The 12508-nt window shown below is 45.3% G+C and overlaps 1 protein-coding gene across 1 annotated transcript in view; it reads right to left on the bottom strand.

The window, feature by feature from the left end:
• ZFYVE26 (zinc finger FYVE-type containing 26) overlaps positions 1 to 12508 on the bottom strand; it is a 57986-nt gene that overhangs the window by 16655 nt on the left and 28823 nt on the right. The window contains exons 23-31 of the mRNA XM_080936029.1: positions 12094 to 12216; positions 11556 to 11732; positions 9846 to 10092; positions 9096 to 9203; positions 6464 to 6627; positions 4503 to 4639; positions 2161 to 2192; positions 1209 to 1345; positions 435 to 655 (exon numbers count right to left, since the gene is read on the bottom strand). Of these exons, the coding sequence (XP_080792155.1) occupies positions 435 to 655; positions 1209 to 1345; positions 2161 to 2192; positions 4503 to 4639; positions 6464 to 6627; positions 9096 to 9203; positions 9846 to 10092; positions 11556 to 11732; positions 12094 to 12216 (1346 nt within the window). The remainder of the gene's footprint in view (positions 1 to 434; positions 656 to 1208; positions 1346 to 2160; positions 2193 to 4502; positions 4640 to 6463; positions 6628 to 9095; positions 9204 to 9845; positions 10093 to 11555; positions 11733 to 12093; positions 12217 to 12508) is intronic.

Genomic DNA, 12508 nt, shown 5'->3' on the forward strand with positions numbered 1-12508 from the left:
CCTCAGACAGGTGGTCCTGAATGGTAAAAGAAAGGCTGAGCAAGCCACGAGGAACAAGCAAGTAAGCAGCACTCCTCTATGGCCTGTGCTTCAGTTCCTGTCTCCAGGTTCCTGTCCTGACTTCCTTCTATGATGGACTGTGATGTGGAACTTTGTGCTGAATAAGCCCCATCCTCTCAGAATTGCTTTTAGTCATGTTATTTTATCATGGTAAGAGAAAGCAAATGAATATAATCTGCTTTTAAGGACCATGGAAAAGAAAAGGACACAGGCTGACATAGGGCAGGGACTGCCAACTAGACCACTTGTGATTAGTATTTATATCTCATAAGCATCGATAGGATACAGGTCAGCATGTTTCATCAAAGAGGATGGAAAGATGGAAGTAGAATCAGAAAAGGAAGCCAGATAAAAACCTGCTCATTCTTATGTACCTGTCACAAAGAGCCAAGTCTTGGCTCTGGCCAGACTTGACGAACATCATTTTGGCACTGAAGAGTAGCTGTTTCATGATGTCTATCAGCAGCCCGGCGTCCACCTCTGGGTTGGTGAGGCCCCTGGACAACCTGCAGCAGTGCTCAATGAGCTGGTGGCCACAGGTGCTGCTGTCTCGGTGCAGGGTCAGGATGGCAATGCACAGGGAGGCGCTGGGGGCCTGATCAGGGTGGGGAAGGGAGAAAAAGACAGTGAGTTCAGGGAACAGAGCATTGTTTAAACGCAGCTGTAGGGCTGGAAACCGCTGCAAAAGGAAGCTGGACATTCCACAGATAACCATCAGAGCAGACACTTTTCAGATGCCCAACGTTCTGCTGATGAGCTCTGGCTGCTAGGTTTTGTCCAACTGTGAGAAAATAGTATGTCCACAGTTCTTACTTCTTTTGTCTTTTTGTTTTGTTTTTCAGGCAGTCTCTCTACATAGCCCTGGCTGTTCAGGAACTTCCTACTGCTTGACAATTTACACAGGTGGCCTCCTTTTCTTGGTCTTCTGTCTCACAAGGGCAACCATACTCCTACAGTCTTCCGGGCTTCTCTTTGTCCATTTCCGGTGAGGGTCTTCACTTTCTGCCTGACTGGGTTACCTGTTTCAGCTCGCATATAATTTTGTGGTTCACAAACAAGGACCAGGCTTCGTCAGCCTCTGTATTTCCTGTTCTACTGTTAGACCTCATAAAGAATCTTATGTGACCAATACATTTTATTGTTATTACCTGCTCATAGTAAAATTCACTCCGCACCAGCTCATTTTCTTCCTCATTTAGACTCAAGATCCATTCCACCTCGGTTGCTTTGGGGACTCTCACCACAGCCGAATATGAAGGACTTTCACTTTTAGCACTATCTGGAACTGAGAAGAGGCTTGTCATTCATGTGCCAGTCACTGGCTGGTCCTGCAGTCCCGGCAAGCTGGTGTGTGCCACAGGCAGCTACCCGCCTGCTGTCTGAGGGTCCCCATCTTTCTTCTTGGTCCCTTTTCTTTTTTAAAAGACTTACTTATTTGTGTGTGTGCCTGCGTGAGTGTGTGTGTGTGTGTGTGTGTGTGTGTGTGTGTGAGCCCAGGAGAGGGCGCCAGATTACCTGAAATTAGGCGTTCAGGCAGTTGTGAATCACTCAGTTTGGGTACTAGGAATCAAATCTGGGTTTCTGTGAGAGCAGTGAGTGTTTTTGACTGTGCTCTCCCCCCTTTCCTTTTATTTTTATTTTTATTTTATTTTTTTTCAGGAAAGCCTGTAAGGTACTTCAAGTGTTCTTCCCTGGACATATGTATGGGATAAATGTCACAGCATTTGTGACATGACTGTGATGTTTCACACAAGAAACCCTGAAAGACATGGCTCAACCATGGATGCTCCCCAAACTAGCCAGCAGTAGAAGGGTACTGGTTAAACTGCCGACAGTGATCCCCCGAGGGAAGGACAAAGTGCTTAATGGAGGACAAAGGATGACAGAGGAGGGAGCTGGGGTGGTGGTAGATGGGGTCACCTACTAAGAGCTAAAACCTAAAGCCCTTGGTTGTTGGCCTTCCCAGTGCTAGAAGCTAATGGGCCTAGATAAAGGTTCCTGTGAAGGATGTCAAGGGAAACTGATAGATAGAAAAGCCATGACTTTCCATTCCTAAACCAAGCAGACTGAGTTGTCACAGGGAACAAGATTAGGCCTTACCTTCTGACTGGCATGGGCTCTCCTCTGGTGAACTAGAAACAGAGAAAAACAAAATGCCTCAACCACCATTTCTCTGTTTTTTTGCATAGTGAACAAAACTGACATTTGTTATACTTAGTCATTGGTCAGTGTGACAGTTTGAGTGAAAATGGCCCCATGGGACTGACACAAGGAGGTGTGGCCTTGATGGAGTAGGTGTGGTGGTGTTGGAGGAAGTGTGTCTCTGTGAGTAGGTTTTGGGGTTTCAGAAGTTCAAGCCAGGCCTAGTGTGTCTCAGTCTCTTCTTGCTGCCTGAGGATCAAGATGCAGAACTCTTGGCTCCTTCTAAATCGCAATGCCTGTCTGGATGCCGCCGGCACACTTCCTGTCATGACGATAACAGACTGTGGACTGAACCTCTGAGCCCCAATTAAATGTTTTCTTTATAATAGTTGCTATGGCCCTGGCATCCGTTCACAGCAATAAGGCTGTAACTAAGACAGTCAGAGAATTAATCACCTATAACCTTTTCTCTTCCTTGATGCTCATGACCATCTCTTACCATATTTTGTCCCTTTTATCTCTTACATATCCATTTAAAAGTCCCCATCTCTCTCTGGCTGAGGAGACCTCGTGATTTTTCACTGGCACCTGTAATAACTTTGCCATGATTCTGCAAATAACTCTCCTTGACTCCGACTGCCTAGCCTCTACTTGTGGCTGCAGCAAGATTTCAGAAACTCAGATATGGTCACATTCTGCTCCTGCTTAAGAATTCCTCAGAAGCTGCTCAGGTTGAAAGTATTTCTCATTTGTGGTTCAGAAGAAAGGCTTCTGAGAGTGGGCATGGCCACATCTTTAGTTATCTCCTGTCACCCATGACCTGTCTTCAGGCTGTAAGGGTCCCATTGCTCCTCCACGAGCTCTGGTCAAGGGCTAAGTTTACAATGTTTATAAGAAACATGCTGACCTACTCCAGTCCCTGGCACCAGGGAAGAGGCCAAAGTCTTGTGCCAGTAAATCTTTTGGATTCGGTTGCCTGCTTTATTTAAGTCTAGGGTCCACTGATCAGAACCCTAGCCCATCTCCCCATCTCCCTCTTCACAGCTCCCCAAACGGTTTACGTCATCTCCTGCCTCTGCTCTTGATGTGCGATTCCACCCTCTGGGAGTAACTTTTCTGTTCTGTTCTTTTTTAGGTCCCTTTTCTACCAAACTCTTCATTCTCTGAGACTCATCTCTAGGGGTCACCTCCAGGAGGTTCTCTCAACTCCCTGGGCCAATCTGTGTGTTCTGTCACCACTGCACCTAGCCAGTCACCTTGTGGTGGGCTTATTAGCTGTCTTCCTAGTAAAATGGGTCCCCTTAGGAGGATGGAACTATTGCAGAGTGACTGCTGCAAAGGCTCTGCTCACTTAAAATCCCATCAGGATGGTGTTTGGGTAATCCCTGTCCTACCCCTGAAAGGGGGATCAGGGAGTGGTGTGTTAGGGTTTCAGGAACTGTTCGACACGTATGTCATGCCTTCATTCCTACATTGTCAATACGTATTATTGCAAGTAACGACCAAAAATGCCTTTGAGGAGAATAGAAAATCTAGTTAAGTCTATTAAATAAAATAAAACCCGAGACTCTAAATACTACTGTTTTTGCATAGCTGATTTTCCTCTAAGGACTTTGCACTTTACACTCTTGATGAGAAAGCAGTAGAAAAAAAAAGCCAAGTCACCATGACTCACAAAACATATTCTTCATCCATCTGCCTTGCTAGAGGGAGGGGCAGTTGCTGAAGTTTATCCGGAGATTAACCATGTGTAGGAGAGTGTAAGGGCTTGTCTGTGAGTAACAAGCCAAGGTGACTAGCCAGTTTAGGGCTAGAGCAAATGAGGCCACACATTCAGCGGGCATGGGCACACCGTTCGGAGTCCAGCTGGAGTCGCATGAACCACAAGTGGCCAGGTAAGAGAAGTAACGAGGTGAGATGGTGACCTCGGTGTGTGGAAGGGTTGAGGACCAAACTGTCTCGATTTCACAAAACAAACAAACAAACAAACAAACAAACCAAAAAACCCCAAAAACCAAAAAAAAAAAAAAAAAAAAAGCAACAAAAAAAAAAAAAACTAAAAAACCCAGCCTGTGAGAACTCTGAACACTCCCTTCTCATCCTACCTCCATCTTCAAAGTGTCTCTGACAAAGCTCATCCTATGAGCCCTGCTCAATACGGTTAGTTAACTGCAGTGTACATGTTAAATCAAACACCTCTGTGGTGTGACACAGTGTGATAGGGCACAGTGGGAGTGATGGGACAGTAGGGACCTGGGGGAGGTGACAGTGGTCAGACTGGCCGCAGGCAGGATACTCACTCTTTGTTGTAGTAATTGTAGCACTGGTCACAAACGCGTGTTGGGTTTTCTCTGCAGCCTTCCACCACCATTTTCTTAGTGGAGCAGGAGCCACACACTAGTCTCCCACAGCGGCGACAATGATGACGCCTGTTGAACTGAGGAGAGCCGTTGGGATAGAAGAAATGACAAGAGATGAAAGTGAGACTGTCATTCATATGTTTGCACTTTTTTTTTCTACAAATCATGGCTTATTAAGCACATGGGGCACTTGGGTTTTTACTAAACAGAAGCATGCTAGCCCATGTCCCTGGAAAGGCCATATTTAGGGGAATGGGTTTTTAGCTTAGTGCTCAAAGCCCTGGGTTGGATTCTCAACACCTCTTCCTCATATAATGAAAGAAAAGAAAAGAAAACAAAACAAACAAAAGCCTACCAAACAGATATTCTAAGGTATTATTCAGCTGAAGAACAAATGTTTTAAGTCCTGCTCCATTTTCAACTAACAGGTCCTGACAAGGTTTGCCTCTGTGTGGAAGCAACATGCGGAGATACCATAAGAAGCAACAGGGAAGGCAGGTGTGGCTCGCACCTATAATCCCAGCATCCAGGAGGCTGAGGCAGGGGGATTGCTGAGAGTTTGAGGCCAGCCTGAGATACACAGTAAGTTCTAAGCCAGCCTGAATTATAGTAAAATCTAGCAGGGGACTCCAGAGTCTTGCTCTCCTGACCATTTGGTAAAGTAACTGCTGAGCTCCCTCTGAATGTGGCTGTAGTGCAAGCGTCTGTCGACTGGGGAAATGGCCCCGAACAGAGACTAACAGACTAAGGCACGAGCCATGGCCTTCTACGATCTTGTAGGCTCTGAGGGCAATAGCATTTGCACGAGTGTTAGTATAGTTAATCTGCATTGTTAACAGAGTCCATGCTTAGTGGAGGGTTACACAGAGTTAATCCACATTATTAGCAGATTCCATGCTTTACAGCTTTATTTTATTTTTATTTATATGTCTATGTCTGCGTGAGGCCTGAACTTGAGTTCAGGCCTCAACAGAGGCCAGAGGAGGGCACCAGATCCCTAGAACTAGAGTTAGAAGCTGTTATAAGCTGCTTGGTGTGGGTGCTGGGAACTGAACTCTGGTCTTCCGTAAGAGCAGCAAGCACTTAACCATGGAACCACCATCTCTCCAGCTTTTTTTTTTTTTTTTTTTTTTTTGGACTCACGGTCTGTCTCCTGTAGCTCAGGCTGGCCTCAGACTCACTATGTAACAGAAAATGACCTTGAACTGATGATCCTCCTGTCTCTGCCTCTTGAGTATGGGTATTACAGATGTGCGTCATCATACCCATTCTTAGAGGTGCTGGGACTGAACCAGGGGCTTGGTCCATGATAGGCCACCACTCTCTCAACTGAGGTGCATACCCAAGCCCCTCCAAACTGTGTTTTTAAAGGATTGCTCCATTTCACTTTCAGTGGTTGATAGTCATTTTGACAGGTACTGGTATTAACTGTGGTACCATATGCAATTATATGTAGTTTTAACAACACCATAAGCCAATTCATGCATCCACTGTAGCTTATAAGAGGCCCATGAGATTGAAACTGTTTACAGTCACAATGCTATTAGGAAGCAGAGCTGAGAGGAGGAACTGAGTCTTCTGTCTCCTGAGCTAGCAGAGACAACTATTATCAGGTCACTGTCTTGTTGTGAAAGACATAGGGACTAGATACAGGATCGCAAAAGGCTTGGTGACTTCTGCCTGTTTTTATCATCCAGTGATAACGACAATGGTTTTATATCTGAGGATGTCTACTAATGAATGGGTCCTGAAAATGCACTTGTTCAGGTCAAAGGCAGATGCAGTCGTAGGGTTTGTGATCTGAAAACATCTTCTTGTGGACAGTTAACTGAGAACTCGAGCTCACAAGCTGGTACTGCTTTTCTCTCCCTGGAGTGATGCTGAGGGCAGAGGCTGCTTACCATAGTGAAGTGCTCTCTGCAGCAGACCATGCAGATGTTCTCCGTCTCATCTGGGACCCACTGATCCTTGGCAGGGGGTGTTTCTGGGGGTATGAACTCCAGTGGTGGCTGAGTCTGAGGGAAAGCTCTCTCCTTGGGACTGGGAGAACGGACTAAGGCACTTCCTGGAGTAAGAAGTCAGAGAAAAAGCTTGTCAACATTCCAGCTCATCAGTGAAGAGGGAAAGACAGAATTTTACCTTTCACAAGGTCCCACTGGAATGAGAGATCTAGGTACTCGGTGGCTGTTTGAGTCACAGAACAGAGAAACGCCTTTGATCCCAGCATTCAAGAGGCAGAGGTAGGCAGATCTCTGAGTTCTACGTCAGCCTGGTTTACAAAGTAAGTTTCAGGATAGCTAAGGCTACACAAGGAAACCCTGTCTCAAAAAAAAAAAAAAAAAAAAAAAAAAAAAAAAAAAAAAAAATCAGTAAATGGGACAAATGAGGGAGAAAAAAGAGATGGGCTGACCAATTAGATAGGCTTAAGAGACACTTAAGCCAAATGCCACATGTGGAGATTATTTGGAACTGAATTTAGAAACAAAAAAATAAAAATGTAAACAAAAAAAATAACTTTACCTGACAAATGGGGACATTTCAATAACAACTAGATATTTTATAACAATCATTAATTTGCTTTTAGGTCTAGCATTGAGTTTGATTCTTTAAAAGACTTTATTTTATTTTACATTATGTGTTTGTGTTGGGTATAAGCAGGTGTGAGCACAGGTAGCCACAGAATCTGGAAGAAGGTGTTAACTCCCCTGTGGCTGGAGTTTCCACCAATGTGAGTCCCTCTGTGTGGGTTCTGGGAACTGCAGTCTTCTGTAACAGAAGTGCATATTCTTAGCTGTTGAGCCATCCCCCCAGCCTCCAATGGTTAGATTCTATAAAAGTGCCTGGCTTTTAGAAGTTTGTAATGACATACTTATAAGTGAAACAATGTATATCTGGATTTGTTTGCAAACAACCCATTTAGAAGGATGGGCACACAGATAAAATAAGAAAACACACACACACACACACACACACACACACACACACACACACACACACACACAGCTTCTCAGCACCCAGAGCCCTACTCTCCTGACTGTTTGGCTTAACAGCTACTGAGACTTTCCTGAATGTGGCTCATCTGTACATGGCCTTGGAGACTGGTAGTGAAGGGTGCTGAAAAACGGTGAGCAGAGCAGAATTGAGGCCTTCAGGGAGCTCATCCCTTGTGTGGGCAATACAGCTTTCATGAAGACTAAATATAGTTAATCTTCCCATATTTATAGTGTTGTCAATTCAGAGTATGTTGTTTCAGAATCAATACTCTTGTGCTTGTTAGTTTTTGTCAACTTGGCACAAACTAGAATCACATGGGAAGAAGAAGTTTCAACTAAAGGACTGCCTCCGTCAGACTGCTGGTGGGCATGTCTGTAGGGCCTTTTCATGATTACTAACTGATGTGCATGTGTGTGCGTGTGTGAGTGCGTGCATACATGCGTGTGTCTAGCTCTCTGTGTCACCCCTGGGCAGGTGGTCCTGGGTTGTATAAGAAAGCAGGCTGGTGAGCTGGGTGACAGTGGTGTACTCCTTTAATCGCAGTACTTGGGAGGCAGGCAGATCTATGCAAGTTTGATGACAGCCTGGTCTACAGAGCTAGTTCCAGGACAGCCAGGGATACACAAAGAAAATCAGTATTAAAAAAAAAATAGAAAACAAAAATCCCCCAACAATAGTAACAACAAAAATGAAAGAAAGGAAGGAAGGAAGGAGAGAGAAAGGGAAAGCTGAGGAAGTCACGGGAGCGAGCTGTAAGCAGAGTTTCTCTGCTTCAATTCTTGCCCTAGTGTCTTTCAGTGATGACTTGCAACCTGCAAGTGTTCAATAAAACCCCTTCCATTCCTAAGCTGTGTTTGCTCAGTATTTTATCCCAGCATCAGAAAAGCAAACTAAGACTCAGAATCCACATTCCCAAAGCTTTTACAGCTACATGTGGGCTTGTCTGGACTGGAGAAATTTTGAGTCATCCAACATTCAGGTTTTCAGTAGAGGATGATTAAGGTGACATTCTTTCCGCCTGTCTCAGCTCTCTCATGGTGGTGTCAAGGGTATGGAAATAGAAGGGGCAGGTCAGGGCTGGGCAAGAACTCTGGTTCTAGACTGATGGACAGACTTAGAGTTCTACCACGGGTTCCTGTTAGTGAGTTAGTCATTCTGGGTCTCTTTTTTCCTTTGTAAGATAAAGAATGCAGAATCTACAAGGATGAGTTACTTTGTCAGAGTAAGATAAAGTATATAAGGAGAGAGAGAGAGAGAGAGAGAGAGAGAGAGAGAGAGAGAGAGAATGAATGTGTGTGTGTTTGTGTATGTGTACACATGCCCATCTGTACGCAGCTTCTTCCTCTGGGAGCAACAGCTCAGGGTTTACTGATGCAGTGTTTTCGGAGACATTTTACAGGTACACTGTCATGGATAATGAGTCAGCTATATGATGAATCTACTGGGAAGTAAAAAGCTGGAGTAAATTATGGGAAAAAAAGAGCTTCTCATGTGGAAATAAGAGCAAATGAGAGAAGGAGAGAGCAGAGCAGTCCTCACCAGGAGCAGCAGCAGCAGCAGCAGCGGAGAACTCAGCTGACGATGACCTAGACAGTGTCTCTGAGTCTGAAGCTTGATGGACAGGCTCCTGGAGGTGAATCATGGAATCTGCTGAGAGAGAGAAAGAGCTGACAAGACACTGGTCTACCACAAGCATCTTAGATGCTTAGCATGAACATCAGCTGGTTTTGTTGATTGTTGCAACATGGTTCTATTAAATATAGAACAATGGTAAAAAACAAACAAACTTGTAAGCCCAAGATGTATGCCTCTTCCTCAAAATAAACAACAACAAAAACAAGTCATGCTTAAGGCACATGAGACAATGGAGCACATTTCTCAAAATAAATCTAAAAATGCCCAAAGAGAAGCAGAAGACACTTAAATGATGTCCCTGGAGGACAGGGAACTGGCCAGGAGCATCTAGACTGGTGTTTTCTTCCTTTTAGAAGAAGTTGAATCAGCTTAGTTGATGCCTGACATGACCCTGGAAATGAAGTGTGTCCCCCATAAAAAACATAGCACTTATGAATCCACTGACAAGGCCAGGTTGTCTGGCTTCCCACACCTCTGTGTTATCACACATGTAGCATTTGGCCCTTCTCCTAAGATCCAGAATTTGTCTAAGTAATAAACAGCTGCATTTCCCTAGGATCCCTTCAGTTAGTAGAGAGAGGAGATGGAACCCAAGAGTAGCATAGCATTTCTTCTTCCCTGTACAACTTCCATGTCTAGCATGCTGTCAATCACCTGTTCGTTTCCCTCTCAGAGGGTAGGGGAGGTCCAGGGCTTTCCCTGCGTATCTGGAGAGTAATGAGTCAACCTCGTCCAGGGTGACGCCGATGTCTTGTCCAGCCAGCAGCTGGTGCAGAGTCTGCACGGCCGTGGTGGCCCAATCCACCTTCATGTTCATCAGCAGCTGCTCTAACATGAGCAGGGGACTGGAGGACAAGTGGGCATAGCTGGCCCGGTGCTGTTCAGGCAGCGTCAGAAGAACCTGTTTAGAGGGTATCGAGAAGAAAATAGCACATCAACTTCAGGAGACTCTCGCTGTTCTTGCAAGGAGTGACAGGGTTAAAGCACTGTTGCATTTGGAAAGCAGGGTCCTCTGGGTGGCAAATGAGAAGTGTCCTAAGGGTCTTTGCATAGACAAGAGGTTGCTAATCTTTTTCTGTAAGAGGCAAGAGAATAAATATTTTAGAGCTGAGGACTTAAAACCCATTCAGCTCTGCCAAGGTAGCATGAAGGCAAGCATGGGTAAATATATAAATAAATTTATGAATGGATGCGGCCTGTTCCAATACAACTTGGCTTTCAGAAATAGGCTAGCTCTGGGCTACAGTCAGCAACCAGAGAACACCCTGGCCTAGACCCTCCAGGCGTGGTTGAGCTTTGCATAACCTAGAATGCTGTCATTCTAAGTTTTGGTTAGAATGGACAACACGAAGTGGTGCTGGCAGGCTGTGCGATCCTGGCAGCTCCAGCGTCCTAGTCATAAAAAGATGGATCTAAATGGCCTTTGGTGGTCAGGATGACCAGGCATTGGTCCTGTGCTGCTTATAAACCCTCCCACTCCCCAATTAATTCAGTGATGTGGATCAAAAAGAGCTGAGCATGGTGGGCTACACCTGAAACCCCAGCTCATGGGAAGTGGAGGCAGAAGAATTGGGAATAGCCCCAATTATGTAGTGAGCCTGAAGCCAGCCTGGGCCTCCAAAATCAGACAGCTAAAACATAACAGACCAAAACTTCCCCCAAGATAACAAAGAAACAAACAAACCAAAAACAAACTGAAAGAAGGAAAAATAATCTCTTCAGAGCAAGACTGTGTCTCTGGCTCTCCTGGTACTTTATTTGTACGGGCAGTATATACAACACATCAGAAAACTTAGAAAAGAGTCAGAAGGTCTTGTCTTCAAATCCTGCACTATGTGTTACTTAGTCTTTTTTTACTGGTGTCTCTCACCTATTTTCTCATATAATTACTGAGACAAATAATCCTCTTCCAGAAGTATGGACTATTTACCACACAGACTATTAATTTTAAAATTTATGTGTGTACATGTGTGTGTGTGTGTGTATGTGTGTGTGTACATGTACCTGCTTGTCTATACATGAATCACACACATACAAAGCACATGGTGTTCACGGGTTGTGTGAACACTGACTACCAATGTTTCTGAAATGGCCAGTGATTCTAATACATGATCGGTCTTGAGAAACAATGATATAGCAGGCGCCATAGAAAGCCCAAGGGAGGGGACTGGGCAAACCTCTCTTCAGAGGGAAGACAGAAAGACCTAGGATACTCAGGACGAGGTGAATTGCCACATTACAGTTTTATAGAGTACAAGCCAAGGGGAGCAGGTGCCTGGCACGAGGGCCTCCGGCAGGCCAGAGTGTAAGCGAGGCCAGATGTGTCTGTCAAGTGTCATGTCCTCAGACCTCTTTTCTCCTCACCTTAGATCCCATGTACAGTGCCTGGATCTCACGGTGTCGCTCAGTGGTCAGTTCTCCATAGAAGTGGCAGGTGAGGTAGTTGGCCAAGAAGTGTGAAGTGGATAAGCTAGGGTGCTGGTCAAGGGACCTCTCTGTGACTTCAAGGCACATGGCGGGATCAGGGATTCGTTGCAGGAGCTGCAGCAGAGGGTAGAGAAGGAGGTGAGACCTACAGAGCTCTCCAGCTGGCCTTGCTTGGTGTGAGAAGATCATACTTAGGTTCATTTATTTGCGGCTAATTATCTTTCTCGACTCATTCACATTTGTTGCCACCCCCGTACTTTACCAACGAGCCATGGCTTTGAGAGGACCCAAATGTTCCATGTGGCACCTACGGCAGGTGTAGGTACCTAGCTCAGGATGAATGTGAGTGGACCTGAAGCACAGAAGGGGCAGGTCTGCAACGGCAAATACTCTGCCTGGGATTCAGTAGGAAACCAGTCACCTGAGCTGAGTAACCTCGCCCCTCCCTGGATGAGGAGTAAAAAGGACAGCTTACTTGAAGAGCCTGCTCATGCTCTCTTCCCTCTAGCAGGTGGAGAAGATGCTTGTGATGCAGACTGACCAAATGTTCTCTTGGAATGGGGTACAGACGGCCCCACTCCTCACACAGTTCATACTCCTGGAAGGAAATACACACCTTCAATCAGTGCCTTTAAATTACTAGCTGTTGGGGCTGAAGAGATGGCTCAGTGGCTAAGAGCATTGGCTGCTCTTCCAGAGGACTTGGGATTCATTCCTAGCACCCACATGGCAGCTCACACCTGCAGTCCCAGAGGACCTGGCGCCCTTACACAGAAGTACACACAGGCAAAACACCAAATGCACATGAAATAAAAATAAATAAATCTTTAAAAAAGATTATGGTAATACAAACTTTACGTGTAGCATTTTTTCTTTTTTTTTGCTGCTTT

This window comes from Micromys minutus, assembly GCF_963924665.1.
Source record: "Micromys minutus genome assembly, chromosome: 1".
Classification (NCBI taxonomy): domain Eukaryota; kingdom Metazoa; phylum Chordata; class Mammalia; order Rodentia; family Muridae; genus Micromys; species Micromys minutus.